Below are 26,400 nucleotides of genomic sequence, written 5' to 3'. Positions count from 1 at the left end.
ACTTACAGAGGCATGATTATATATTTCGTATGTCCGATGGGATGGCATGGTGCAGCTGTGAAGATTGAATCAATCAAAGCTGTCTAGGGCGTTCCAGTGACGTCCAGGCAGATCAGCGTAACAAGAGGGCAGGCTTAGCGTGCTGAGCGGCATTAGTCAGGCAGTCCCTGAGTGCGTTGGTGGGGTTATTCAGCTGCAGGACGGGACACAGCTGCGGCTGCCCCACTCAAGCTTCAGGTCGTCCCGTCCCCCATCAGCCCAGCTGAAGACACCGCTGTGACATGCGCGTGTTCCAGCTTTTCCAGTGCGCTGAGGACACGTTCCACCACTGCAAAAAGAGACCGTCAAGGGAACTCAAATAGATATGTTCGACATGTTCTCAGTAGGCAGCACGATTGAAAGAAATACGTGTTTGAAGGCAAACTGAACACATCTACAAACCAGAAGTCAGCCACAGTACACGTAACCTTCAGCAGGCACCTTCCAGAGACAGATCTCTCACCTTACCCAACCGACCCCTCCATCAGGCCCCACCCTTTCTCCAAAGAAGCCATGATTTCTGCCTTCCCATTGGCCAAATTTGTCGCATCGGCGACTGTCATTGGCCCTCCTTCCGGGGGGATGTCTGACGTCTGTTCGAAGTTGGACCTGGACCAGATGGACATAAAGCACTCCGCCACTTCTACACCTCAACGTTCTTCGACAATCCTATAACAACACCCGTTCGTTCGTTTCGTTGACGACTTCCGACTGCGCGGGCATCGAAGGACGAGAAAACAATCAGACAACTCTTCCCTCACACCCACACCATTATCGACACCGCCAGCACGAACGAACCATGGCGTTCGTGCCGAAGAAGGTAGCTGAGCAGGAGCTCATCTACGCCAATGTGTGAGTACACGGGAAGCCTCTTCTATCTATGGTGGCCCTACTAACGTTTGCCGGAACCACAGCGTCGGAGTCAGCTACAGAGACTTTGCTCCCCGCAAAGAAGTCGCCGAATGCGACGTCGTCCTCCGCGTCCAAGATCCCATCCGACGATCCGTCTCCGAGTACGTTGTCAGAGCCTGGCCCCGACCCGACATCGAGTCTGGCGCCGTTTGTCTTTCCAACCACCAGAGGCAATGGCTGAAGATCGCTCTCACCGACCGTTTCGACGCCGAACCCTTCAATGCCGCCCAGCGAGGTGTTCCGCCCTTGCTGGCCATGGACCTTGAGCTGTCCTGGGCCTCTGCCAAGATCGACCCCAACTACATGTTCAACTACCAGCGCATCCAGAACCTGGTCTACCAACAGTTCATCAGCTTTATTGTGGCCCCTGGACAGCCCTTCCTCGCAGACATCGAGTCCCGCAAGATCATGATGACCGTCAAGTCCGTTACCCTGCCTGGCCGCAGCAAGGCCGACGCCCCGATTACCACGAGCGACCCCCGAGCCCGCGGAATCATCACCCAGGAGACTATGATGAGCCTCTTCAAGGACTCCAACTCTCCCATGAAGCTCGAGGTCGCCGATCACCAGCAGCACTCCGAGCCCATCATCTCCCCCGACTTCAAGTTTGAGGATATGGGTATCGGTGGTCTTCATGACGAGTTCTCCACCATTTTCCGCAGAGCTTTTGCTTCGCGCGTCTTCCCTCCGGCTCTTGTCCAGAAGCTCGGCATTCAGCACGTCAAGGGTATCCTGCTGTATGGTCCCCCGGGAACGGGAAAGACGCTTATTGCCAGACAAATCGGCAAGATGCTAAACGCCCGCGAGCCAAAGATTATTAACGGTCCCGAAGTTCTCAACAAGTTTGGTAAGTTTTGATTGACTCTGGTGGTTTGATCATGGTGCTGACTACAGTACAGTCGGTCAGTCTGAAGAAAACATCAGAAAGATGTTTGCGGACGCTGAGAAGGAGTACAAGGAGAAGGGTGACCAGAGTGGACTTCACATTATTATCTTCGACGAGTTGGACGCTGTCTGCAAACAGAGAGGTTCCGGCGCTGGAGGCGGCACTGGCGTTGGCGACAGTGTGGTTAACCAGCTTCTTACCAAGCTCGACGGTGTGGACCAGCTTAACAACATTCTCCTCATCGGTATGACCAACAGAAAGGACATGATCGACGAGGCTCTTCTGCGTCCGGGTCGTCTGGAGGTTCAGCTCGAGATCAGCTTGCCGAATGAAGAGGGCCGCAAGGAGATTTTCATGATTCACACAGCAAAGATGCGCGACAACAACATCATGGACCCCAACGTCAATCTCGATTCCCTGGCGGCCCAAACAAAGAACTACTCTGGTGCCGAGATTTCCGGTGTCGTAAAGGCTGCGACGTCGTTCGCCTTCAACCGACACACTGAAGTCGGCAACAGCGCCAAGATGAAGGGAGACGTCGCATCAATGAAGATCACCATGGGAGACTTCGAAAACGCCTTGACGGAAGTTAGGCCTGCGTACGGTGTTTCTGAGGATGAGCTGTCTAATGCTTTGGCCATGGGCATTCTCCACTACAACGAAAATATTCCGGCAATTATTCGCACCATCAAGGGCTATATCGATACCGTCAAGGAGTCAGACGTCCTCACAAGGATACCAGTACTTCTCCACGGTCCTCCCGAATCAGGCAAAACTGCGTTGGCAGCCCACACTGCCTCGATGTCAGACTTTCCCTTCGTCAAGCTGGTCTCTCCCCAGCATTTGACCGCTTACCGAGACGAGTTTGGAAAGAAGGACTACCTGACCAAGGTTTTCACGGATGCTTACAAGTCAGAAAAGAGTATTGTCATTCTAGACAACTTCGAGCAGTTGATCGAGTGGAACCCCATTGGACCTCGTTTCTCCAACTCCATTTTGGACCGAATCATCTCCCTGATCCAGACTCAGCCACCAAAGGGGCGTCGTATTCTCGTTATGGTCACAACGTCGGAGCGTTTCGTCCTTAGCAACTTGGGTATTCTGAAGCACTTCCGTCGTCAGGTGCCTGTACCTGCCATCTCTGACGTCCGCGAGCTCGCACAAGTGATGGGACAAACTCGCAAGTTCCACTCGAGCGACATTCAGCAACTCATTTCCAACCTGCAAAATGATACCAGGTCAGACAAGGTTGGACTGGGTATCAAGACTATCCTCGAGTCAATCGAAGAATCGAAGATCGAGGCTGCATCGGAAGGTATCAACATGCTGGATAGTCTGGCCGCAAAACTTTCCTCGGCCATTTCCTCCAACGCTTTGGACGCGCAGTAAAAGGACTGTTTCGTTGTTTATCAGTTAGAGTAGAAACACAGAAATAGAGAGGGCGGAAAAGAACCCTAATGTTTCCAGTTCCAAAGACGAAGCTCCCAATCAAGGGAGCACCGTGAATCAGGCATTCCGTGTATCTCGATTTGTGATGTCGTTAACGTTTGATTACCCATACTAAATCTCCATTGTGTTTGAGAGGGATGAATATTGAGGAGTTATACCTGTCTAATGTCTGTGCCATTGAATGAAGTGGTGTCGAAGTACCATCGAGGCTACATGTCGACGGCGCTTCCACGTTGCTACTTTATTCGGCAAACATCCCTGTGTCCATTCTGCTTCCATAGGCCCAATGCACGTGTTAGAGCCCACCCGGAATTGTGTTAAAGAAAGCACAAATGGGAGCGATGACAAGAAATAAACGTGGCGCCTTGAAGTTGGACGCTAGAGCTATCCCTTAATGGGCATTATTTTTCTTCGTAGCTCCGAAGTTTGTACAGGATAGAGCTTCGTCGTCTTGTCTCGTCGTGTCAAAGTTTAATACACCACGTATGTTTGACGTGAGGTCGCCTGTTCACCATTCTACATGCCCCATGCATGGGATGCTGTGGTTGGTTGCAGAGATGGCCTTGAGCCTCAGGCTTGGAAGCAATAGTATCTGGAACTACTACCGTGGTGGCTCAGACACAAAGACAAGCAAGAAGTCGTTTCAGGCGTTTCAATTCCCTGATCTGGACCATGCGTCGAAACCTCAACTAAAGAAATCGGTGCCGGTCGGTTATGTTGTCTTCCAAGGATGGCCAAACCCCGTTGAACGAGGAAGGTGACACAGTGAACTACTTGCCATCCTCAGTTCCCGCCGTAGACATCCTATAACGTTTGGAGTCCCTCATTGTGCTCTGGATTGCATTCTTCTCGCTAACATATTTACTAACAGACGAATCAAGTACATCAATAGTGTCCTGCCGCACCAGAAAGTCGAGGCCGGCGTCTTCCCGCCTACCCCAAACAAACACTGCCAGTGCGTGCTGACGGCCCCTATCGAGCAAGAGTCCAGCTTGACCAGCTATCACCGTAGAAATTTGGATTGGTGGGGGAAGTACTTACTACAAAAATCCATCAGAGATCAACGAGTGAGCATTCAGTTCATTTCATGCATCTTTTCGGCGCAACTGCCTGCGAGATGAGAATAGCGGACGACAAAGTACCGACAATCTGGCTGAGAAGATTAGGATAGTCTATTGTAAAGACAGCATGCAGGTAAAGGCCCTCGCACGATGTACTCTTTGGTATACGAGGATGGAGAAGACGGCGGACAGAAGCATCGAGTCTCATGCTGGGAAGAAAGTCTACCGGTATCTAAGTCCCAACTCAACATTGGGAGCGTCGTCTGTCGAACCTTCAAAAGACGCCTCAGATCACTCATACCGGTTCTTCGGCCACCATACCTCCTCAAACAGCTGAAGTATGTACGACGCTAGCCACGAATATTCACTCAAATGCCAGTTCATTGCCTGGTGAGGATCTGAGGCCGATCTGTGTAATCAGGTCCTCTGTGCAACTGCAACTCGTGGCGGGATGCATGAGGCGCATTGGTCTCCCTGAAACAATATAAATGACAGCAAAGGTCCGTTAGTTATCCTTTGAGACTTCACACCAATATAACCATATCTCGCTCCTCTCGCCTGTAGAGTTTGGACTTTGATCCGCGCCGTGAATTGCCTGAGAGCTGGAAGTTCTGTTGATTAGTATCAGACCGGCTAAACGATGCATCAGCCGCAGGCTATTCGTCTGTATAAGGACGCAGAAGAGCCACAGCCTAGAACCGACTAAACAAAGATCCGGCATCAGCATGCTCAGTTGCCGCAAGTTCCTTGGTCACGGTGCCTGACGTTGAGCTGCTCAATGGCGCGACCTGCTCCAATGTGACGACCAAAAGGACTGCGGCGACAGCTTCCCGAACCCCTAAGCCAGGTCAGAGAATTCGACTGTGCTGGTTTCTGGCTAGTAATTCCTGACCGATTGAAATAAGAAGGACGACAATAGGACATCGTCTGCATCCTCTCAGTTGGGTACTCAGAGCACAGCTAACCCATCGTGATCACGAATCTAGGACTTGATGTCGTCAGGTTAGTAGCCGTTGCCAATGCAAAAAATCAATACTGGCGCAACCCAAAGTCTTGCAATGATGGTGTCTAGCTGCGTAAACTTTGAAGTGGACATGGTCAGCCGGGGAAAGAAAGCTTGCTCAAGATGTCTGTGGCGAACTGTCCTGCTCGAATAGACTCAATTCACACTCGCTTAGCTCTATCAGTCAGTGACGCGTATGCGGTCGAGAATAAGATAGCGATGATGGAAAACACATCAGGCTTCTGGAATCCTGTCCGAAGGCGTACCTCAATGTGGTTAGTTTGCCAAAGACACATGAGATTGCAACTGACGGTCCCACAGGATCCAATGTGATCTCGAAGAACGTCATATTTGCGGTGCTTCCTTTTTTGGTTCCTTCTGACTTATGTAACTATACAGGCATTCGGTGTTCATAGTCTTGCTCTCTACCACACCTATCCACTTGCCATCTTGCGCTGGCATCACGAGCCTGTGGACTCGTCTCCATAACGGGCTCGTACGACGCTGCAGACAAACAACTTTTAAAAGGGCATAGCATAGAGAAGCTCTAAATGGGAAAGCCAAAAAGCAATGGAAAAGGCCGTCGTCGGTGACTGGGCTCATCACGATGATCAGTGTACAACTTTTGTCTTAATCCAACGAATTCCAGTGTTGTTTCAACGACACAGCAGATAGGCTTGAGGAATAAGCATCCGATAGTCGAGAAGCGGTACAGGACGGCAGAGGTCATATCTTTGGCTGTGATAGGTTGACGGTCGATTGTCGTCTCTACATCTTGCGTGGCATCGTGGAATGAGAAGTGTTCTATCCGTACTTACTAAAGTACAACCCATCGGTGAGAAGAGTTACATCAATAGTCCCCTTTGAGTCTATCATGTTGAAGTAAACTGGAATGGAGCAGGAGGCCAAATCCAATCGTGAGGTCCCGCGATGCTGAGACCCGCCTTGAACTCGAAACAACGATGAGACCTCAAACAACCATCAGCATCTTGCATCTGAACATCTCGGCATCTGAACCAGTCATTCTCCCATGAGGTCAAGATCATCGGCAGCCCCGTTTTCGCAGAGTCCAGACAGGACCATTGCACCCCAAGCGGAAGGTCCCAGTACGCAAGCGTGCCATCGCTCATGCACGGCAGACCCGCAACAGCCGCCAGCATGACCTCTGAGTGCCCGGGAAAGGGCGCAAGACACACAAGCGGTGAGCCGTAAAAAGCGTGCAACTCGCGGCTAATCCATCACACTACGGAAACACACACGACAACCTTAAACCGTCTTCGCAACGTCGTCGACTCGCAGAAGCGCGCCCCATCTATTTGATTTCGGCTCTTGTTACGGCGTATGCAGGTTGTGCCCACCACGAGGACTTGCCACAGGGTGGAGCGCTTCTGGTGAGCATACCTGCAATCATCTGGCCTTGCATATGTGATGCCGGCAATGAGCAGGCCGTTGAGACAAGGCGGGTTCAGCGCAGGGCCGGGTCAAAGCGCGCGTGCAGATGGATGGATGCGCCGCTTAGGCCGTCGCCGCCGGCCGGAAACGAGTTGTGTGATTTGCTCGAATGTCGTCGACTCCGGCCGGGTCTCGAATAGAATCGTCGGCCCTTGACGTTATTAAAGCGATCTGCCGGCGAATATAGGTGCCAATATCAACCCGCTCGAACTTCAGCAACCCCGAATTAGTTTCCTGACAGGTCTCGTTTAGAGTTCTCAGCGGCGGGGGACCCGTCCTTGACAGACAGACAGAAAGCAAGGCACGCGGCATATAGGCCCCAACCAATCCAGCGGGCGGCAGATTGACGCATCCCATGCTTCGGCTCGCGTGGTTAGCAAGGCCTCCATTCTGCGGTGGCTGTTGCGTGCCATTCGCTGTAACGGTGACCAGGGCAGAGGCAAGACCGCCCGCCACATTCTCCCGCCACGGTTGCCACGACGGTGGGCCGCTGGACCAATATTCGAGATTGATATAAGATCTTAGATGGACGAGATAAAGGAAAGACGGTGTGATTGTGTGACTGGCATCAGCACATTCTCGCTCACACGTGCGTTTACCCCGCGGCTGGCTGATACTTTCGCTATACCCCCACCTGTCATCGCAGAGGGCGGGTGTTGCGTCTGTTGCTACCACTCAGCTGCAGTCTGCCGGGATGGAGGATGTCACCGTGAGAGCGACTGGTCAGTCAGTGGTAGGGTCGGAGTGCTGAAGAAACGGTACGGCCGCGCTTGTCGTTCGGATAGTGACCGACGGGCGACAGCAGACGGAGCAAGTTGAGTGCAGCATGCTGGAGGAAGCTTTGGGCAAGGGATTTCTGTCCATGTTTTGGTCAGGGAAGCAACGCGAAGACCCGCGTCCAGTACTTGTGGTTGCAAGCCGCACCAGTGACAGGATCACTCAGCGGAGCGTACTTTGTTCTTGCGGCAATTGTGGTCCTGAGAAATAGGTTTCTGTCGGTGCTGCCCCTGCCGACAGGCTTCACAGATGAGATTGGGCCACTGCTCGTAGGCGAGCGCCAGGGCATATCCAGGATACCGGGAAGGCGGAGTCCTGATGTCGTTCGAACCCGAGGGACAAGATGGTTTGGCAGTTGGCCAATGCTCTGGGATCGGGATATTGGACGAGCAAGCACTGAGCGAGGGCAGCTTCAAGAGAGCACTGTGCCGCAGAAATCACTTCGACGAACCCGACTGAGGTGATTTCGGAGCTGGGGTTCGCCGGAGGATCGAGACGGGGTGACACTCGTTTGCGACGTGCAGATTTGGAGCAGGATCAAGGTTGGTTCCCGGGGTCGAGGGGTAATATGTGCCACCTGTATTAGCCAGGAGGTTATCGCTGCCGCGTAGTACGATTGTGATGCCAATGTGAAGTCGAAAGACGGCATGATGGCGCCAGGCGACCGGATGGAAGTCACTGGTCAATGCCGAAGCCTCCGAGTGGGGGGTTCAACCTTGGGGAGCGACCAGTTCGCACCTTTTTTGCTACGGGTTTCAAAGGTCCTGCCTTGCCCTTCAGCTCAACTCCTTTTGTGTGCAATGACTGAGCGGAGAGCAGACGCAGTTGAAGCCTGCTGAGTCTAGTAGGAACGAGCAACGGATGTTTGGCCTGGCAAAGAAGTCCGTCTCGTTGGAGGCCGCGGAAGACCGGATCTGTGCCGTATGAAGGTTCAACATGAGATGTGATGACTTGGCGACAAACCAGGCAACGATGAGTCTATTGAAATTAGTGATGGCTCCCGCTATCCTGGTTATGGGATGTGAGTCGGTCGACGGCGGAACCCCAGTTGTTGTTGGTTCAAGACGTAGTGTATGGCGATCAAAAATTGACGATCGCTGTCTTGATTATGCAATGACGGTATGAAATGGATCACAATGCAAGCAAGATACATGAAAAGTTGTATTCGAGAGCTGAACTGAATGTGTACTATGTACCGCAGTAGCATTCTCCATATGTTCATGATGCTTGACTCGCGGAAACCTCAGCTGGAGTCTCTGGAAGACATCCGAGCCAGTGAATTGGTCGCCACAAGGCACTGTCAGGGTCAGCCTCCAACACTTCGGGCCATATTATCGCAAATATCTGCATGCAAGAGGCGATCCAGAAAATCGAGATCCTCATCCTTGTGCAGCATCTGTGTTTTCTCCAGGTTGGGCGTTGGGCATTGAGATCAGCAACGCGAAGCTCTCGCGCGAGTCACTAGCACAGTCTACCAGATGCTCCAGGCTTATCTGCATCGCAATCCCACACGTGCCGGGAAAATAATGTGCATGATATTTTTGACATGGTAGCGAGATCATATGACAGAGTAGCGACCGACTCTCTTTCCACGTCGCTGTTGGCCGTAGCCCCGGGACCTGCAGCAACTTGCTTTTCCTCGCCTCTTGACCGTTGAAGTCGGAGGTTCAATACCGGGTAACACGCCGCCCAGTTACGACTTGTAGCTGATTCAACTCCGGCGTTTTCCTGGAAATCGGTGTCGAGTACCGCAGTGACTGCAAAGAATTGTAGACCCTCTAAGCCTCGTACTCAAGTTGGCATTGGCACCAATGGCGTTGCTACAGCAGTGCGGAGCGGGACGGCGGTAGTGCCCTTCATTGCGCTTCTAGACCGAGCTATGAACAAACGGCTAGCAGACGCTGCTAAAATAAGATCTCTCGGGGCCGAGATGTTCAACGCCTTGATGGCACTGACAACAGTCGATGGTGGAAGCAACCTTGGCTCCGATCCCTTAGATGGAGACGAATGAATTTCTTATCGACCCTCTTCGACGCATGCTGTAGCAAACGTTGACCCAGCTGGCAAACCCGTGCAGTCTGAGACGGCAAAATTTGGACGTCAACAGGCGTGGCGAACGTCAGCAGTCTTGTCGGAGTGTGCGAAATTCGGGCGCCGCCTTAATCCACTTCCCGGAACGCAGAATTTGCAATGGCGCGAAGCCGTTGATTGTTGGCGTCCGCTGGCGGGCGCTGGTGGAGAGCAGAGAAATTCGAATCCAAAGTCTTCATATCTCAAGCCCGTCACGTATAGCAGCTTCAGCGGTCAGCCCAGCGAAGACGCTTTTTCGCTTCCGCTCCGGTCGCCGCGGTTTGGACGGCCACCGGGGAAGGACGACGAGGAGGGCAAGCCTGGTGAAGGTGAACGGGACCACCTGAAAAAGAGATTCTCGCGTGGCTGCCGCTGTTGTCGCCAACCCCTGCAACAATTTCCGACCCTGGTCTCTGGTCATTTAAGAGTGTGATATTAAAGGAATACCAGCAGGCGGGGGCACTGCGTTCTCGAGACCCGTCAACAGCCGGCGAACAGTGAATCAGTTGCAAGACGCGCTTTGCTCACTGCTGTGAGCCCTGTGTCGTGAAAGGACACGCTACAAATCGACGACGGATTCTCGTGGCCAAGCGCAAAGGTGTTCTGGAACACGTCGTGGGTGCGACCAACTCCTTCCGTGGCCCCTGCCATTCCTTATTTAGCTCCACGCACGTTTGGACCGACGACGCGTTGGTGTCGTCAGTCCCACTGAGACAAACAATTGAAGCTTCGTCATGGCCCATTGGTTTCTTTGGAAGACAACTGGAGTTTGAGACCACCATGTCAATGGTGCCCTGGTGTGGATGTCGTGTTCTGCAGTGTGTCAAGTTGTCGACAAGACTGCAGTTGTCATTGACCGAAAACCAGGGAAAAGGTTTGTTAGCCGACCCCGTTGCTGCGCGTCTGCGGGGTGTTTCCGTCCCTTCTTTCGGACTCTCTCAGCGGATGGCCGACAGATGCCACGCGGGTTGGGAGTGACAGTCCAGGGTGCCTGAGGGGTAGCTCAGCATCCCTTTTTGCCCTTTTGAATCACCAGTGCCAGAAGGGCGGGGTGCGTCCTCGGGATAAACACTGAGGGGGTAAATTCGTCGAGCCCTGCAATCCTTTGTGCGTCTCATCTGCAAGTGTTCGCCGTGTCTTGGATTGCGGTCCAGCCAAAGAACCTTGTATTGTGCGAGTGATCATGGATCGACAAACTCGTGGCAGCGGCGACAAAGTACTGGGAGGGATTGCAGATCTCCATGCCCGATTGCCTCGTCTGAAGATGGCTCACATCGCATACGTGCTAATTATCTTTGGCGCGCGACTCTGGCGCCAGCCCGTTTCTGTCCATCATCAGATGAACAGTTCTCTGCGGAGAAGCCGCAATCGCGGGCAGATTTCCATTGTTGAGCTTTGTTTGTTCCTGCTGATGGTGTGGCATAGCACCAAAGCGACGCGCATCAGAAGGACGAGTACGAATACTTGGTATGACGACGGCAGATACTTGGATACAACAAATACCAAGAGGAGCGTTGTGTGCGCTGCAGGCAATGTGATCTGAGTGCATCTCGTGCAGGCCTCCTTCCCCTTTCCGGAGCCCCCCTTCATCTGATTCTGGGCACACAGCCCTAACCAAGATCCTTGACTGGAGGACATTCCGTGAGTGTTCTGGGAGGGTTCTGTCGAAGCCATCTCAGGTACCCGTATCTGTGCTGTTTGCGGCGGCGTGGCCCGTCAATCAGAGCCGGTTAAGCGGGCAGCCATCACGACCAGGGGCACATTGCGATGGTGATTGGCCAAGGAAGGGCTTGACGACGATGCAGTGTGCATGGGAACGACAGAGGCACAGGCAAATGCAAAGGACCGGTGAGTAGCGCTGCTACAGCACGCAGCGAGTTTCACGCGCATCGTGATCCGGAGTCTTCCTCTTCTGTGCCTCTGTGCCGTCCCTCCATTTCGGCACACAGCAGCAGAAGCAATGGCTGTAATCTGGCACGAATAGGAAATACTTGTACTCTGTAAACACCGAGCAGTCTAGGCGTGGTGCAGGGTATCCATCCACGACAATTGCGCAACACGGCGGCTCGTAGCGAGGTGGATTGACACACGGTCGTGGTTTTGGGGGACGATGACCGCGGGATGTGCGTCTGTTGTTGTGGATTAATTAGGACTCGGACGCAGAAGGGATCATTTTGGTTGAGAAAGGAGGAGCGTAAAACCAAAGCACGAGTGGTGTGCGTTTCAGTGCGGTTCAATTGCAGAGGCCCAGGGCAGGTTCTTGAGCCCCATTTTGGCGCAAGAGACAGCGAGAAAAGGACGTCGGTCGGTTCGCGTGAGACAGAGACAGGGCCGGGAGAGCGGTGCATGGCGACATGGGCACTGGTGTATTGGTTGGTGTTGGTGAAGGGAGCGAAGCGAAGAGGCGTCCAGTTTTGATCGGCTGGGTGCTGGATCTGGAGGTTGCCCTGTCAAATGCTGGGGTTGTGCCGTCCTCTTGTCTCGCTTGGTCTCGGCCGCCTCGCTTCGTGCGACCGGGAGGTTGGATGCAGAAGATGACATCAATGGGAGATTCCAATATGTGGCGGCCATGGCAGAGGAGAGGGCGATGGCGAAGGAGAGCGAGGGCGAAGGCAATGACGAAATGAAGGGTCTCGACTGATCAGTAGGAAGGTACTGCGTAAGGTTGCAGGTGGTGTTGACGTTGGGGGTCCATTGGCAGGCTCAGGAAACACTCCTTGCGTCAGAGAACAGGTGGAAGGATGGCAATCAGCCGCCTGCCATGGTCGTCTCGTTTCTTCTTTTCAGATGTTTTCTGGAGGACCCCGGTCGGCATGGTGCCTGGCACCGAACAGTGCATCTCGCAAAAGGTGAAGCATTCGGGGCAGGGCGAGATATTTCGTCACGGGACGGTGTCCAAAGCCTGGCACCGAACAGTGCACGTATTGCGCATTGTCGCTGTTTCCTCAGATGATGGGCCCAGATCAGACCAGGCACCTCGCGTGATTTGTTTCTCCTTTCTCGGATCCGATTTCATCCTCATCCCCGTACAACAGGCAGCGGCGACGGCGGCAGCGGCAACACAAGAATCAAGGTTAAAGGGCCTGTAAAGAAGGTGCATCGGTACTTAAGGTAAGCAATAAGGTGGCAGGCAATACGCAATAGATGGTGGTCGTGCATGCCATTGATGCCATGTGGTTTGTCGGACGGCATAACTAGGTTGTAGTTGCTGCATCTGCGTCTGCATCGGTAGTCTTTTTGGATTGGTGCGTTGATAGTGGTGGTGATGGTGATGGTGGTGGTGGTGGTGATGGTAACCTCGTCCAGTCGGCGATGGATGACTGTGAAGGAGTCACCTAACTGGAGCAGGAACATTGCAGGCCGAGGGGAAATGGTGGAAGGTACAAGTGCAAAGTATCCTTGCCGTGTATCTTTGTACCTACCGCAAGCCCCTGCAAACACAAGACTGGAGCCACGGGGGCCCTAACCGTGCGCGCGGTACGTAGGTCGCTAGCAAAACTCTCAGCACCGAACAGAGTGGGTGGCCCCTCCCCGTTGGCGGTGCCTCGTTGTTGGCCCCTGCTCGGCATCCCAGGACCAGTGGCCCGACCAGCCACAACGCTTGGAAAATTAGCTGGTGGGGTCCGAAAGGTCAGCCCGACAGAGTACGTACCTCCTGTGCCGTTCTTCGAGTGCAATTTAGCAGCCGCTAACCACGGTGGCCCACTGGGCAACCAAGCAACCACGCGAACCGCTGCTGCCCGCCGTTAGGAGGAGCCCCTGCAGTTCCTGCTCCAGACCAGACCAGACCGGACCACCTCAGACCTGACGTTCTTTCTGCTGAATCCAAACAGGCACAATCAAGATCAAGACCAAGAGCAAGGGCAAGAGTACCTTAGCAATGGAAGAGAGCGCACTTGCCACGGGTGGGAGGGTCCACCGGGCTCCCGGGCTGGCTCCTGCTTCCTCCTGCTCAGGTCTCCCCGTGGTGTCTGCACCAATTCATCCCGCCCGGATCATGTTCCTCCCACCTCAATCATCCGGTTGCTTCTCTCAGCGCATTGAGCAATAGTAGAAGGAATATTACACGCTGTTTCCAACCATCACATTATGCCATTGACCACCCCATTGATCCGCTCCTCCAGCCTCCAAGACCTCCTCCGCCGCATCTTCTTATTCCTGTTCCCTGTCCTTGATCTCCCGCCTGACAGAGAGACACCGAACCCGCCAGCGAGGGAACAAGGGCAAGGAACAGGGAACAGGGCACCTTGGGCCTGGCAATCAGTCGGCGGTACGTATCTACCTGGGTAAGGTGCCTCACAACACCTCAGAGTCAAGTCTTCTCCAGGGCGGTGGGCAGCACACACTGAGGTGCTGCAGGTGTCCTGCCGTAGGTACCTAGACGATTGCAAGGCAAGGCAGGGAAGTCCCAAGTCCCGTCCAACAGGCCAGGCCCACGGACCACCACCCTCGCGCTGAACTTGGACTTACCCATTTCCCGTTGTACACAGGTACCTTACCTTATTCCTGGCTTATTCTTCTGCCCTTCCCTCCAATTCCGAATTGCTTGTTGGTCTGCCTCACCTACCTTACCCTCCCTCACCCAATTCACTCTTCTGTGGCATCCTAATTCATTTCCTCCTTCCTTCCAGCCTCAAATCTGCTTCTCCGAATCCCTCCAATATCTAACCTTCAGCAGCAGCACCCGAAGAACCCGATAGACCGACGGCCGTTGCGCGATCGAGCCCGCCCATTTGCATCTGCACCTGCAGCAGCATCTGCATCCTCCAGTGACTGTCGAAGCGCACCACCATTCCCCGGCGCCCATCAGCCCTCAACCCTCAGCCCTCCACCGACCGACTTCAAGGTACCTTACTCAGAGGTGGACTATGCCCGTTGGACGCCTGTGCTTGGGTCTTGGCCTTGGTCTCGGTTTCTGCTCCTGCAGCCTTTGAGCTTTGCTTTGCGTATCTCCTGCCATCTCGCCGCTGTTGTTGCTTCTTTATGGCGTCAAAACGTGAGTTACCACCACACCCGCCCTGATCCCATCTTTCCCTATCGCCGTCTGTGTCTGCCTCCACGTTCCACCTCTACTCTAAACTCGCCTCTCGGGTCTTGGGACACCACGGACCCGTGAGGGCCCTTGGATCAAGTCTCGAACCACTGCTCAAAACCCGTCTCGGTCGTCCGGAGTCTGGAGCCTAGAGCCTGGAGCCTTGACGCAAACAAATCCGCCCTTCGCTTTGACTTCCCTCCAATCTACTACCCTTTTTCTACGCCGCCTGGCCCATCGTCACATTCCGTCGACATTCTACCCTTGTTCTCACCGTTATGCTGACCAAAACACCTCTGCGACTAGTCACTTCAGCGAGCAATACCTGCTGTTCGCAGCTGTAAATCATCATCGCCATACCGGCCGCGGCCATGGAGGCCACCGAACCGCTGTCCTCGCCAACTGGACGCGGCTTCAGCGTGCGCTCTCCCCAGTCGCCTCACTCTCCCCGCTCTACCCATCGCGATCAGCCTCCCCAGAGCCCTCTGAGTCCGAGAAGTCCCATTTTCAGCAGCGCGAGGTTTGGAAAGCCGCCCAAGTCAGCTGGCGGAAAGGAAGGTCCTGGCGCTATTACTGGGGGGAAATGGACCAGCAAGATGCGCATGCCAGGCGCCTCGGCGAAGCCGTTGGTCCCCGTGACTGAGAAGAAGTCGGAAGAATGGAATCTGAATCAGTCACCCGCTCGCCGTTTGAGGGGCGACAGTTCGGCCGACGACAACAAGTTCGACATCACCCCTGATGGAGGCTCCGCTGGTCGGGAAGGAAGGCAGTTTACCGTTGCCAACGTGGGGAACAATGGACGGATATACTTGAGGTGGGCTTCCCCTGGCGTTTGTTTTGCTGGTTGCGGTGACCGTTGTTTATTTGGTCCCGTACGCCGCGACAGGAATGATGGGACCTGGGCGCAATCTCGCATTTTGACCGGAAACGTACTGACAACATACAGACCGACAGTCCGGCCCGCCAACCAGAGGTTTCCTCAGCCAAACTTTGTTTTTCCCATAACGCCACCTGGGACAGCCGGCCTTGATGCCTTGACCGAAAAGCAGAGACAACAAGACGCAACTAATCTTCATCTCAGCCAGTGGACAGCCACGCCACCTACTCCCGCAACGCCTGCAACCGCCGCATCTCCTCCAACGGTGAACAACAAACGCTTTTTCCCTAGTCATGCCCCACGGCCTTCTCAGCATAGACGTGCACATTCCGACTCGACGGCACATGATGGCGCGACGAGCAGGAACTCCGAGGCCGAGGGCTTCAAAATCGTCATTTCCAAACCAGGAGAGGAGAAGCGATCAAAAACCACCGAGGATCTGGACGCTCCCGACATTCCTCTGCTAGACATCGAGATTCCAAGCTGGAAATTGGGCAACCCACGGTTTACTGCTAGAGGCACGGCTTTCTTCAGAGGATCGAGTTATGCGCCGACAGAAGAGTTTCCCCGCTCGAGCAACGTTTCCTTCCTTCATCGAACTCCCACGGGCGAACTTACCCCGAGAATACCAGAGTCGTTTTCTTCCAGGAAGCCCACCCCGATTTCGATTCCTCAAATACGACTGCCACCCTTGGAATCTACGGGGCCGGCCGTATCCTTCAGTCCAGCTCCCATGACAACGCCCCGGTTGCCCCCCATCCGCTCGACCTACCTGTCCACTCATCTGGTCATTGAACCGGCCATGTTCGATGCTCTCACTTTCAAGCCGGCATGCGACGACCGATCTTTGGTTCGCTACTCGCCGTCTACAGGCGCCGTGACCGCTGCAACGCCACCCCGCCTAGTGGCTGAAATCACTTCGCCCAGCTTCCTCGACTATGAGCTTATATCCGACTTCTTCCTCACGTACCGGGCCTTTCTGGAGCCGGCCGACTTGCTCAGGATGTTGCTTGCTCGACTAAGATGGGCACTGGGCCGAGATGATGAGATCGGCATGGTTGTGCGAGTTCGCACCTTCGTGGCAATGCGCCACTGGATCCTCAACTACTTCATCGACGACTTTGTCATCGAGTATGCTCTTCGAGTGACTTTCTGCAACTTGCTGAACGATATGGTTGATGAGCTTTCCACCGATCCGCGAGGACGAAAGGTTCAACTGAAGATTCTTGCGGAGCTGAAGAAGTGCTGGCGACGTGTGTGCGCACAGTTTTGGGATGGTCCTGAGTTCGATTCCTCCCTGGGCCCGAACGTACCCATCGCCCCGGGTGGCATTGCGGGTCATCGAAACGCCAGCCTGGACCCTTCATTTTGGGAGCAAGACGGTGCTGCTCCTCAGCTAGATTCTCTCTTCGTCCCTACTATAGAGGACAAGGAGCAAGCCAGCTTCTATGCAGACGTTTCCCGCGCTGGACACTTTGGGGACTCTCAACCCATTTTGGAGAGACCCTCTACGCCGGAAAACCAAAATGTCCAGGAATTTGACAGGACGCAAGCAGCATCACCCACTAGTATTGTGAGCATGGACGTCATTTCCTGCTCGTTTCCTGGTAAGACCACACGAGGAGCTCAGCCGGCTGGCAATACTACGTTGGGTGCTCACCCAGTAGCGCCATCCAGCTCCGTCTACTCGAGTGCTGGTCCGGTAGCAACGACACCAAGAGCTCTGGTCGGAAAGCGCGTCAGGCCCAGCCACGGACACAAGAGGAGCGGGAGCCTGACTGATTCTCTTAGAGAAAAGCAGCATGCAGCGGAGAAGACGATATTCCAGGAGACCGAGTTTCTCATGTCGCTGCCTTTTGCTGGCAGCCTTGTCAGGGGAAACTTGATGCCTCCTGGCCAGCCGTACGTTGAGATGATGTCTCCTAGCCTTAGTGGCGAAAACCAGCGACAGACCACCCTATTCCAAGTGCCCCCTGAGCACAGAAGCACCGCATCGGCGATGTCGGGACAAGGTATGAGGAAGCTGATCGGCAGCGTACGACGTGCGCTCAGCACGCGAGGACAGAACGTCTCCCCAACCCAGGGCAACTTCATCAACATTTCGCCCATTGGACCCCGTGGAGCCACCACTAACCGGCTCCCTGGTACCGCCATCGTCCCGCAAGCTCAACCGCGACTGAATGGCACCCGGCCCCCTGTTCGACTCGACCTTTTGGGTGCAGAGATTGTGGAGGACTTCAAGAAGGCTGTTCGAGAAGACGCCGCGGTGGAGGCTGCGGCAGATGCTGAACGACGCGGCTATCTCAATCCGACCATCGGAGCGCTGCATAGTGCACTTCCTGATGGAGCCCTGGATTACTCCGCGGCCCATATCACATCGGCCTTTGGCAGCAGCATCCACGACAATGACACCCTTAGACCTGTCAGCGACATGGCCATTACCACCGGGAGCAAGTCGATTGTCATTGTCGACGACACGGTGACCAGCCCTCTTCCCGCAATGCATGGAGCGATTCCAGTCAATGATTCCGTGGAGGCTTTTGCCGATTCTTTCATGCCGCCTGCAGCTGATCCGACACCGCCGAACACGCCGCCCGGACATCTGATGGGTACCCCTAGACGGTCTTCATATCTTCTCAATCAGCATGTCATAAGACCGTCTCTATCTGCGGATCCCTTACCGCCATTCGTTCCTGACTTAGCAACGCTGGGCGATAGTCAGGCACGTCCCTCTGTAGACACTGATCGTCCCGCATCAGACACTGTGGGACCGATTTCAAGGCGTCCCACTCTCAGAAGATCCGCGAAGAGGCATATTCGTCAAAAGTCGAGCAAGACCAATCGCTCCCTTGATTCTGCTACAATTCCCCGACGTGCTGCCTCTTTCGGAAGTGCTTTCAACCCACGCTCGACAGTGAAGAGCTTCGATGCGACGACTTACTCGGAGAACTCGGTTTCTGACGAGGACGAGCCCAGTCCTGTGCCTGAACCTCTCCGCATCCTGAGACGACGCCCCGGCGGTGACCTGCGGGCTGTAAACAATGTCGGCGATTTGGACGCCTTCCCACTGCGTAAGTCTCGGTCTGTTGGCTCACTCACGACATACTCAGAGTCTATGCGAAGCTCCTATCTGCAAAGCTCGAACCATGATACCAGTGCCTTTGTCGATGTCGTTTCTAGCGAATTTTCCCACCAGGACAACGCGGAAACTTTCTCGCTCGGGGCCCTGGCAGAGCCGTCAGCCAAACGTCAAGTTTCTCTGTTCAGCACGCACTCGTCTAAACCAATCATGCGTCCGTCTTTCGAGGCGGAGGCACAAAAGTTGGCACAAATTCCAGACGATGCTGACGATGACGGCGGAGTTGAGTCGGCTCTACTTAAGCTGGAGGGCAAGTACGAGAAGAGGACATTCAAGCTGTCCATGGAACCCGCCAACACCCCTCTTCCAGGTGTGATCGCAGAGATGGTGGCAAAGAACGACATGGAAGGATCACCCAAGCAGGGCAGACAAAACCGGCACTTGCATGTCTTGCCTGGAGATGCGATCCCGACTCACCAGCATCAAGAGGGACCCGATGCACATGCAAGTTTCCTTGGTATTCCTCAACGACCGCCCACAGAAACAGGCTCGTTCCTGTCCGAAAAGTCGGGAGGATCGTATTGTTCGATCCCCCTTTTGGAGCGAGATTTCTCAGATGACGGCCAGAGCAAGGCAAGCGTTCGCGAATGGACCAATATGTCCATTCTCCAGGGACCAGACGACGATATCACGCCGGCTGTGACACCTCGTCCCATGGAAGACACTGGATCCCATCATTCATCCTACGAGTTCGTGCGTAAGACAGAGAGTATGGAGAAGATCAAGTCAGGTGACACAAAGGCGCCGCCGAGCGAGCAGTCATTTCTGGAAGACGACAGCGATGGAGAGGACGACAATGTTTCCGACTTATCTTCCGAGCTTTCGGCAGAGGTTGTCGAAGCAGACGAATTCGTGGCACCGGAGCCGCAGGCGCCCAAGTCACATCGCAGCGCCTCGATTTTGGAGTTCGACCGTCGCCCTCTGCGAGAATCAGTCGTTAGCCCTGTTGACAGCCAAAATCCTCCCTCGCCGCCAATGACACTCGTCCAGGCTCTCCGTATGTCGCCTGAAGCTGCAATGATCCCGGAGCTTCGCGAGAGTCAAGTCTTCCAACGGAAGCCCCTGCCGCTAACTCCTGACGCAACTCCGACTGATGCTTTGTACCTCAACTCCCCCGCTGATCCCACTGGTACGAGGGAGGCCTTGCGCGGGCAGCCAAAGATACCTGAGGAAGAGCGAGAGTCGTCATTGAGATTCTCGGTGCATCTGCCCTTCATCCTCGCCTTCGATTCAGAGATCTTGGCCCAGCAGTTCACTCTCATTGAAAAGGACGCACTGAACGAGATCGACTGGAAAGAGCTCATCGAGATGGGCTGGAAGAACGCAACCAACAATGACTCCAGGTCTTGGGTTGACTTTCTCCGGAACACAGATGCTCATGGCGTTGAAGTAGTCATCGCTCGCTTCAACATCATGGTCAAGTGGGCCTGCAGCGAGATTGTGCTAACCCAGAACATTGAAGAGCGGGCGCGCTGTATCATCAAGTTCATTCACATCGCAGCTCACTGCCGCCGCTACCGCAACTTTGCGACCATGAGCCAAATCACCATTGCTCTCACGTCGATGGAGGTGTCGCGGTTGACGAGGACTTGGGCCATGGTACCGCCTTACGATATGAAAACTTTGCAAGAACTCGAGGGTCTCATCTCCCCTACACGAAACTTCTACAGCTTGCGTGCGGAGATGGAGGGAGGCTCCGACGATGGCTGCATCCCATTCGTCGGCATCTACACCCATGATCTTCTATTCAACGCGCAGCGGCCGTCTGAGATTGCTAGCTCGCCGACAACCGCCCCTCTGGTCAACTTTGAGAGGTGCAGGTACTCGGCTACCATTGTCAAGACATTACTTAGGCTACTGGAGGCCAGTACTCTATACGAATTCCAGCCTGTTGAGGGCATCACTGAGCGCTGCCTCTGGATGAGTGCTTTGAGCGATGAAGAGATTCGCAAACACTCTCACCGCCTAGAGTAGGCCAACATTGGCACTGCTCGCGGCATCTATTACTTGATTACGTCATTTTCACAATGACGGAGCCTATAAGGCAATTACGACCATCGAAAGATACCCGGATTTTGTACATGTGCTTCTTACGGATCACGACCTTCGCTCACGTTTCCTTCCCCAAACCTGTACAACAAGCACATACCCAAACTACACATTCGTTTAAGGCTTCTTTCAGCGATCGTCGTTCTACACGACCCTACTCGAGGTGGCATCCTCGAGGTAGTGGAAATATACCCTGTACTGTTAATTTTAACAAGATATCACAAGAGCATACACGGCTCGGAATGGAGGATGAAGTAAGCGGTGGCCATGGTAGGCCCAACATGCACATAGATACTTATGGCTGTCTATACCCCAACTCAGCGTTATTTGAGCGAGCGAGCGAGCGATCAGGCAAGCACAAGGAGTTGTTAGGAAATGGGACTTTTGGGACGGAACGGATACGTCGGGCTTCCTAGGCTCAGGGCTTTGTCTCTTGAGCAACGAACGTTCAATACCCCCTTGCATGTTAGATTTATACTCTAGGCGAGTAAATCAGAGAAATGTTTCGAAAATTGAATAATGCTACTCCCATTCGTGACTCTCCTGGTTGCTCCTGCAGGTCATACGCCTGTGAAGTGATCCGGTTACCACTCGCCATCAACCATTGTTACTTCCACAACTATCCAATCATGAAACTCGACCAAGGAGATGACTACCGAGGAGATGACCAGCATAGACGACAAGTCGCTTTAGGCTCGCCTTTCCGCTGCCTTTCAGCCGTCTTGGTTGGGAACGGACTTCAAGATGCCGCTTGACAAACCAAGGGCTGGGAAAACTCGTTCTGCCAGATCGGCAGATTTTGGTCTGATCTTCTTGTCTCCCGGCAGACTCTTACGATCGATGCAATGGTACCGGCACTGAGATGGCTTACAGACTACAGCAGATGGATGACAGGACATGGGCATTCAAGACAGGCCATGCAGGACACCAAAGTCACGTCACCACTCAAACACGTGTGGAAGCGCAGGTGAGAGACCGACGACGGTTGTGGTATTTTGCAATGCGAGTTCTTCATCAACCAGAAGCCTCAAAGAGTAAAAGGGCGGGATAACGATCAAGTCCACCCCTACTGGGCCCACAGGGCTTTCCCTCTCCCCCAATACATGCACAATCCAGAGTATAGACTATATCACGGATTTGGTTCGAGTATCTTTCCCTCATTAGTGCGGCCGAGTTTGAACCCTTTGCCCCAAGATGCTACCAGCAATCATAAACAACTCCGGGAAGACGTATCCACCATTTTTCCATGACCATTGCTGTGCTTTCCCGCCGACCATTTTTGCAAGTGTTTTGACGAATCGCTTTTTTCAATCCCACGCTCATGGGAGGGATGTTTTTCTCGTGTTCGTTTTGTCTTTTTGTTGGTTTGTCATTGTCCGAAGCCCCTCTCGTTTGGTCCACTACCTGACCGACACCGCAATATCAGGAAGTTTACCACTGAGACTCCTTGGGAGCAGCAGCGGCGGAGGCCTCGCCGGCCCAGTCGCCAGCGGTGCCGGCAGCGCCAGCGGCAGCCCAGTCACCCTCAGCACCGTCCCAGTTGGTGGCGGCGGGGGCACCGGTGAAGCCAGCGGCAGCAGGGGCAGCGTCCCAGTCACCACCAGCGGCGGGGAAGCCCGACTCAATGGCGGCGGGGCCCTCCTCCTCAACGCCGGGGAGCTTCTCCTCCTCAACCTTGTCCTCGGCCTCGGCCTCAGGGTCGCGGTCTGTTTCGGCGCAAGCGCGCACTCGGTTAGCCATTGTCCAGCACTTCAGCCACAAGGAGCGGGAAACACATACAGAAGTACAGATCGACCATGACGTCCCAGGGGGTCTCGCGGTTGTAGATGGTGCCGCGGAGGCGGAGGACCTCACGGGCGAGCATCCACCAGACGAGACCGATGGAGTGACGGCCCTTGTTGTTGGTGGGGATGGCAACGTCGACGTACTCGGTGGGAGAGTCGGTGTCACAGAGGGCGATGACGGGGATGTTGACGTAGCTGGCCTCCTTGATAGCCTGGGCGTCGGTGCGGGGGTCGGTGACGATAATCAGGCGGGGCTCCTTGAAGGAACGGGTGATGTAGTTGGTGAAGGAACCGGGGGTGAAGCGACCGGCGATGGCGACGGCACCGGTGTGGGAAGCGAACTTGAGGACAGCGCGCTGGCCGTAGGGACGGGCGGAGATGACGCAGATGTCGGCCGGGTTGTCAATGGCGGCGATGATGCGGGCGGCCAGGACAATCTTCTCCCTGTAGGTTGGCGCAAAAAAGTCAGCGAATTGCTGCAAAATCGCTGCTGGTGCGCGCGCAAACAGGCCAAGAAAAGAATTTTGGTGTATAATTTTCCCTCCTGCGCCGCAAGCTCGTCGTTTCGGATCGGTTTCTTCTTACCAGGTCTTGCCAACGTTGATCACGTTGACACCGTCGGCGCGGGTCTTCCAGAGGTAGGGCTCCATGTGAGTCTGGAGGTTCTTGCTTCCCAGGTGGGCTTGAGCTGCAAGCAGCATCTCAATGTCCTGGGAAGTGGCATTGAAGACCGAGGGCAGGTTAGCGGGAGCCATCTTGGGCGATTTGGGTCGATCTTCCACGGGGGTGACGAGGGGCGACTTGGTGGTGATGGAGGAGTATTTTCGATCAAGAGCTTCTCGTGAGGAAAAAAGTTCCAGGCAATATTCAGAGAAGTGTGCGCGCTCGCCTGCCCTGACCGCGCTAGCCGAACCGGGACTAGCCACACTTGGGGTCGCAGCTGCTTCTGGCAGCACGTGACGGAACGAGCTAAGCCAGATGTGTATTGTAGCCCCACCCTTTTCGAGCGATTGGAAGACGGGGCCATTGAGGCTGGAAATTTTATGGCGACCCTCCACGCCGATGATCGTGTTGAAGGGGAACTGTCGCCGCCATGCCTCCCAGATTACAGAGCCTGCAACGGCTAGGCACCGTTAGCCGTAAGCTCCAGCTGCGATTGAACCTGTGAAGGAAGTGAACCGACGGCTAATTGCTCGAGATAGTGTGCCTGCGCCCAGCTGTGAGGCCAGCAACCCCGAGCTTCCTCCCCGTCGTCCAAACCGCCAACATCTCCCTGAGGGAGCGGAAGCGCAAGGCGAAGTCGGACCCGTACCGATACCAGCAGGCGCAGCAGCGCAAGGCCGCCAACGTGAAGAGGCAGGCTGAGATCCAGGCGGAGAAGGACGCGAACTGGGGCGACCCGATCCACGGCATCCCATCTCCCTTTGTCGAATCGTTCGACTCGGCCGGCCAAGCGCCCAAGACACCCGATATCAGGGACGGAAAGGGCAAAATCATCGCCGAAGGCCATGCGCTTCCGACAACACCGGGACTCCTCAATCACCTGGTCACCCGCGACGAGCTGGAACAAGTGATACAGAAGGCGTACGCCCTCACGAAGCCGTTGAAGAGCGACAACCCCGAGACGGCAGACCCCGTCAAAGAGCAACAGGCGGAGCAGGAGCATGAGAAGAACCATGCCAAGGTGGTGGAGATCCTGAACCGCATTCTCTCTCTGGAGAACGCCAACTCCAAGATCCTTCTGCACAGCAACATCAAGAGATGCGTGGAAGAGTTTGGACGTCACAACACCGACAAGGTCCTGAGACAGAAGCCAAAGTCGGCCCTTGCCGACCCCAACGCTCCCCCGAAGCCCGAGAGAGCCGGGCCCGACACGGGAAGCTCAGAGGTGCAGATTGCGATCCTGACGGCCAAGATCAGGAAGCTGGCCAAGGAGCTGGGTCAAAACCGCGGATACAAGGACAAGCACAACAAGAGGAATTTGAGAGTGCTGTGCCACCGGAGGCAGAGGTTGATGAGGTACATGGAGAAGAAGGAGAGAGGCAGTGAGAGGTGGACAAGCATGCTGGAGAAGCTGGGTCTGTCACCAGCAACCTGGCAGGAGCAGATCAGCTTCTAGGGAATGAAGATAGAAGACTTGTAAAACTCAGACTTGTAATTGTCCTCTATGTACAATATAGCGATCGGTACAGATGCTGATCTCCCCGTCATGAACCTGAGCTGCCTCCTTGCGCCGTGATGAACCTGCCATTGAAACGATGAAACACTGGTATTCTACAAAACTTAACAGAACAGTTGGAAACACCAAACTCAGAAAACGCTGATGTAGTTGCCGATCCGGTCCTTCTGGTTCTGGGCTATGCACTCAGCGATCCAAGTAATGTTTCGGATTTCCTGTAGTACGTCAGTGGAGGTTCTAGATGAAAGTAACCGGAAGATCTTACCTGCTCACGAAGCCTCACCCAGGCGTAAACAATGGCAAAGGTGAATTGCCTGGTGAAGGCGCTCTTGGAAATTTCCATCTCCTTCTGGTAGAACATATCCTCCAAGCTCCTGCCATCGGCGCTGGAGCCGCCACCCATGTTGCCGGGTCCAGAGGGGCCACCACCAAGACCGGCGGCCTCGAAGAAGCTCTTGTAGTCCGAGACACCATCAACAGCCAGGCGGACGCCTTCGAAGTCATCTGCTCTAGAGAGCATCAAGGTGCCCTCCGGGTACAGCTTGCCGAAGCTGGGGTAGAGCTTCTTACGGTCGGACTTGTTCAGCTCGGTGCCGAACGAGTTGAGGGTGATGTTAATGGCACGGCGATCGGCCTCGAACTCGAGGATTTCCGACATGATCTCGGAGGTGGGCGAGCCAGACATCTCAGGGTGCGTGTTGACAAAGTTGTAGAAGTCCTCGAGGTAGTTCTTGTACAGGGTGTTGCGGACAATCTCGATGTTGAGCTCGTCGAGATCCTGGTGGCTAAGACTGCCCTTGAAGTAGGCGGCAAGAGGCGTCTCGATCAAGACACTGTTGTACAGCTCCTCGATGTTCGTTGCGACGCACAGGACGGGCATGGTCTCGAACCAGCCAAGGGGATGGCATCTCTCGAGAAGCTCACGGGTATCTCGCTCGTGAAGGGTGCCGGTAATCAACAGGGCAACGTTGTCGATCATGTAGCCGTAGGTGAGGTAGTCCATGAACTTGGCAAGAGTGCCGATAGCGTTGGCTCGAACATAACGGAACTCGGAGACGAGCTTGTCGGTCGTCTTCGCGGCCAGGGCTGACGTCGAGGGGTTGGGAGGGAGGTTGCCGAGGAAGTCGCCATAGGCAGGGCCAAGCTGCAGCTTGAGGTCTGGAAACGAGTCAGAATGTCATCGCGTCAGATGGTGTGATGATACTGACCATCGATGGTCTCGCACTGGGTCAAGTTGCTGTAGCTGGAGCTTGTAAGGAGGCCATTTCTGTAGCCACGGACGATGCCCTCGAGGAAGCTGTACGATGATCAGCGACGAGCGCAACGCCACACGCAATGGTCTGCTGGTGACCTACCCGCTGTTGACGTTGAAGAAAAGACCCTCCATCTTGACGTTGGATATTGCTTGCTGATGCTCGATGCAAGAGAGCTGTAGAGGTGACGCCGGTGTTGTGGAGGCGCAGACGGAGACAGCTGCGGTCGTGGATATTACGCTTAGGACTCGGCCAAACACTGCACTCGTAGCATCCAGGTCCCAGCCTGGCGTCCCAGTCCCCATCATTGCCGTGCAGAGAGTGGCGCACGGGCCCACCGGATTCAGCCAGTCGGCGAAACGGTTTTTACGCGCTCCGAGCCATCCCACTTGCCAATTGGTCTAGAGTGGGGGCGCCCAGTTCCGCCGTCGAAAAAAA

The 26,400-nt window shown here is 54.6% G+C and overlaps 5 protein-coding genes across 5 annotated transcripts; 3 read left to right on the top strand and 2 right to left on the bottom strand.

Annotated features, from left to right (window-relative positions):
* Nucleotides 1–838: 838 nt before the first annotated feature.
* sec18 (Vesicular-fusion protein sec18) lies at nucleotides 839–3,226 on the top strand (the record flags this gene model as incomplete). Its single annotated transcript, XM_037317388.1, has 3 exons — nucleotides 839–891; nucleotides 954–1,798; nucleotides 1,851–3,226. The coding sequence occupies 3 exons, from the start codon at nucleotides 839–841 to the stop codon at nucleotides 3,224–3,226; spliced, it is 2,274 nt and encodes a 757-aa protein (XP_037183196.1).
* Nucleotides 3,227–15,052: 11,826 nt separating this feature from the next.
* Nucleotides 15,053–20,671, top strand: LTE1 (Guanine nucleotide exchange factor LTE1; the record flags this gene model as incomplete). Its single annotated transcript, XM_037317387.1, has 2 exons — nucleotides 15,053–15,495; nucleotides 15,628–20,671. The coding sequence occupies 2 exons, from the start codon at nucleotides 15,053–15,055 to the stop codon at nucleotides 20,669–20,671; spliced, it is 5,487 nt and encodes a 1,828-aa protein (XP_037183195.1).
* A 1,506-nt stretch (nucleotides 20,672–22,177) lies between these two features.
* RPS0 (40S ribosomal protein S0) lies at nucleotides 22,178–23,285 on the bottom strand (the record flags this gene model as incomplete). Its single annotated transcript, XM_037317386.1, has 3 exons — nucleotides 22,178–22,452; nucleotides 22,526–22,974; nucleotides 23,116–23,285. The coding sequence occupies 3 exons, from the start codon at nucleotides 23,283–23,285 to the stop codon at nucleotides 22,178–22,180; spliced, it is 894 nt and encodes a 297-aa protein (XP_037183198.1).
* Nucleotides 23,286–23,623: 338 nt separating this feature from the next.
* On the top strand, nucleotides 23,624–24,649 carry rpsO (30S ribosomal protein S15; the record flags this gene model as incomplete). Its single annotated transcript, XM_037317385.1, has 2 exons — nucleotides 23,624–23,669; nucleotides 23,733–24,649. The coding sequence occupies 2 exons, from the start codon at nucleotides 23,624–23,626 to the stop codon at nucleotides 24,647–24,649; spliced, it is 963 nt and encodes a 320-aa protein (XP_037183197.1).
* A 191-nt stretch (nucleotides 24,650–24,840) lies between these two features.
* On the bottom strand, nucleotides 24,841–26,096 carry vma-6 (V-type proton ATPase subunit d; the record flags this gene model as incomplete). The annotated part of the gene is made up of 4 exons (XM_037317384.1): nucleotides 24,841–24,924; nucleotides 24,975–25,867; nucleotides 25,918–26,006; nucleotides 26,065–26,096. The coding sequence occupies 4 exons, from the start codon at nucleotides 26,094–26,096 to the stop codon at nucleotides 24,841–24,843; spliced, it is 1,098 nt and encodes a 365-aa protein (XP_037183200.1).
* Nucleotides 26,097–26,400: the final 304 nt, after the last annotated feature.

Source organism: Colletotrichum aenigma (genome assembly GCF_013390185.1).
Source record: "Colletotrichum aenigma strain Cg56 chromosome Unknown KSG_Cg56_contig02, whole genome shotgun sequence".
Taxonomy (NCBI): Eukaryota; Fungi; Ascomycota; class Sordariomycetes; order Glomerellales; family Glomerellaceae; genus Colletotrichum; species Colletotrichum aenigma.
This window is presented reverse-complemented; position numbering and strand designations above follow the sequence as displayed.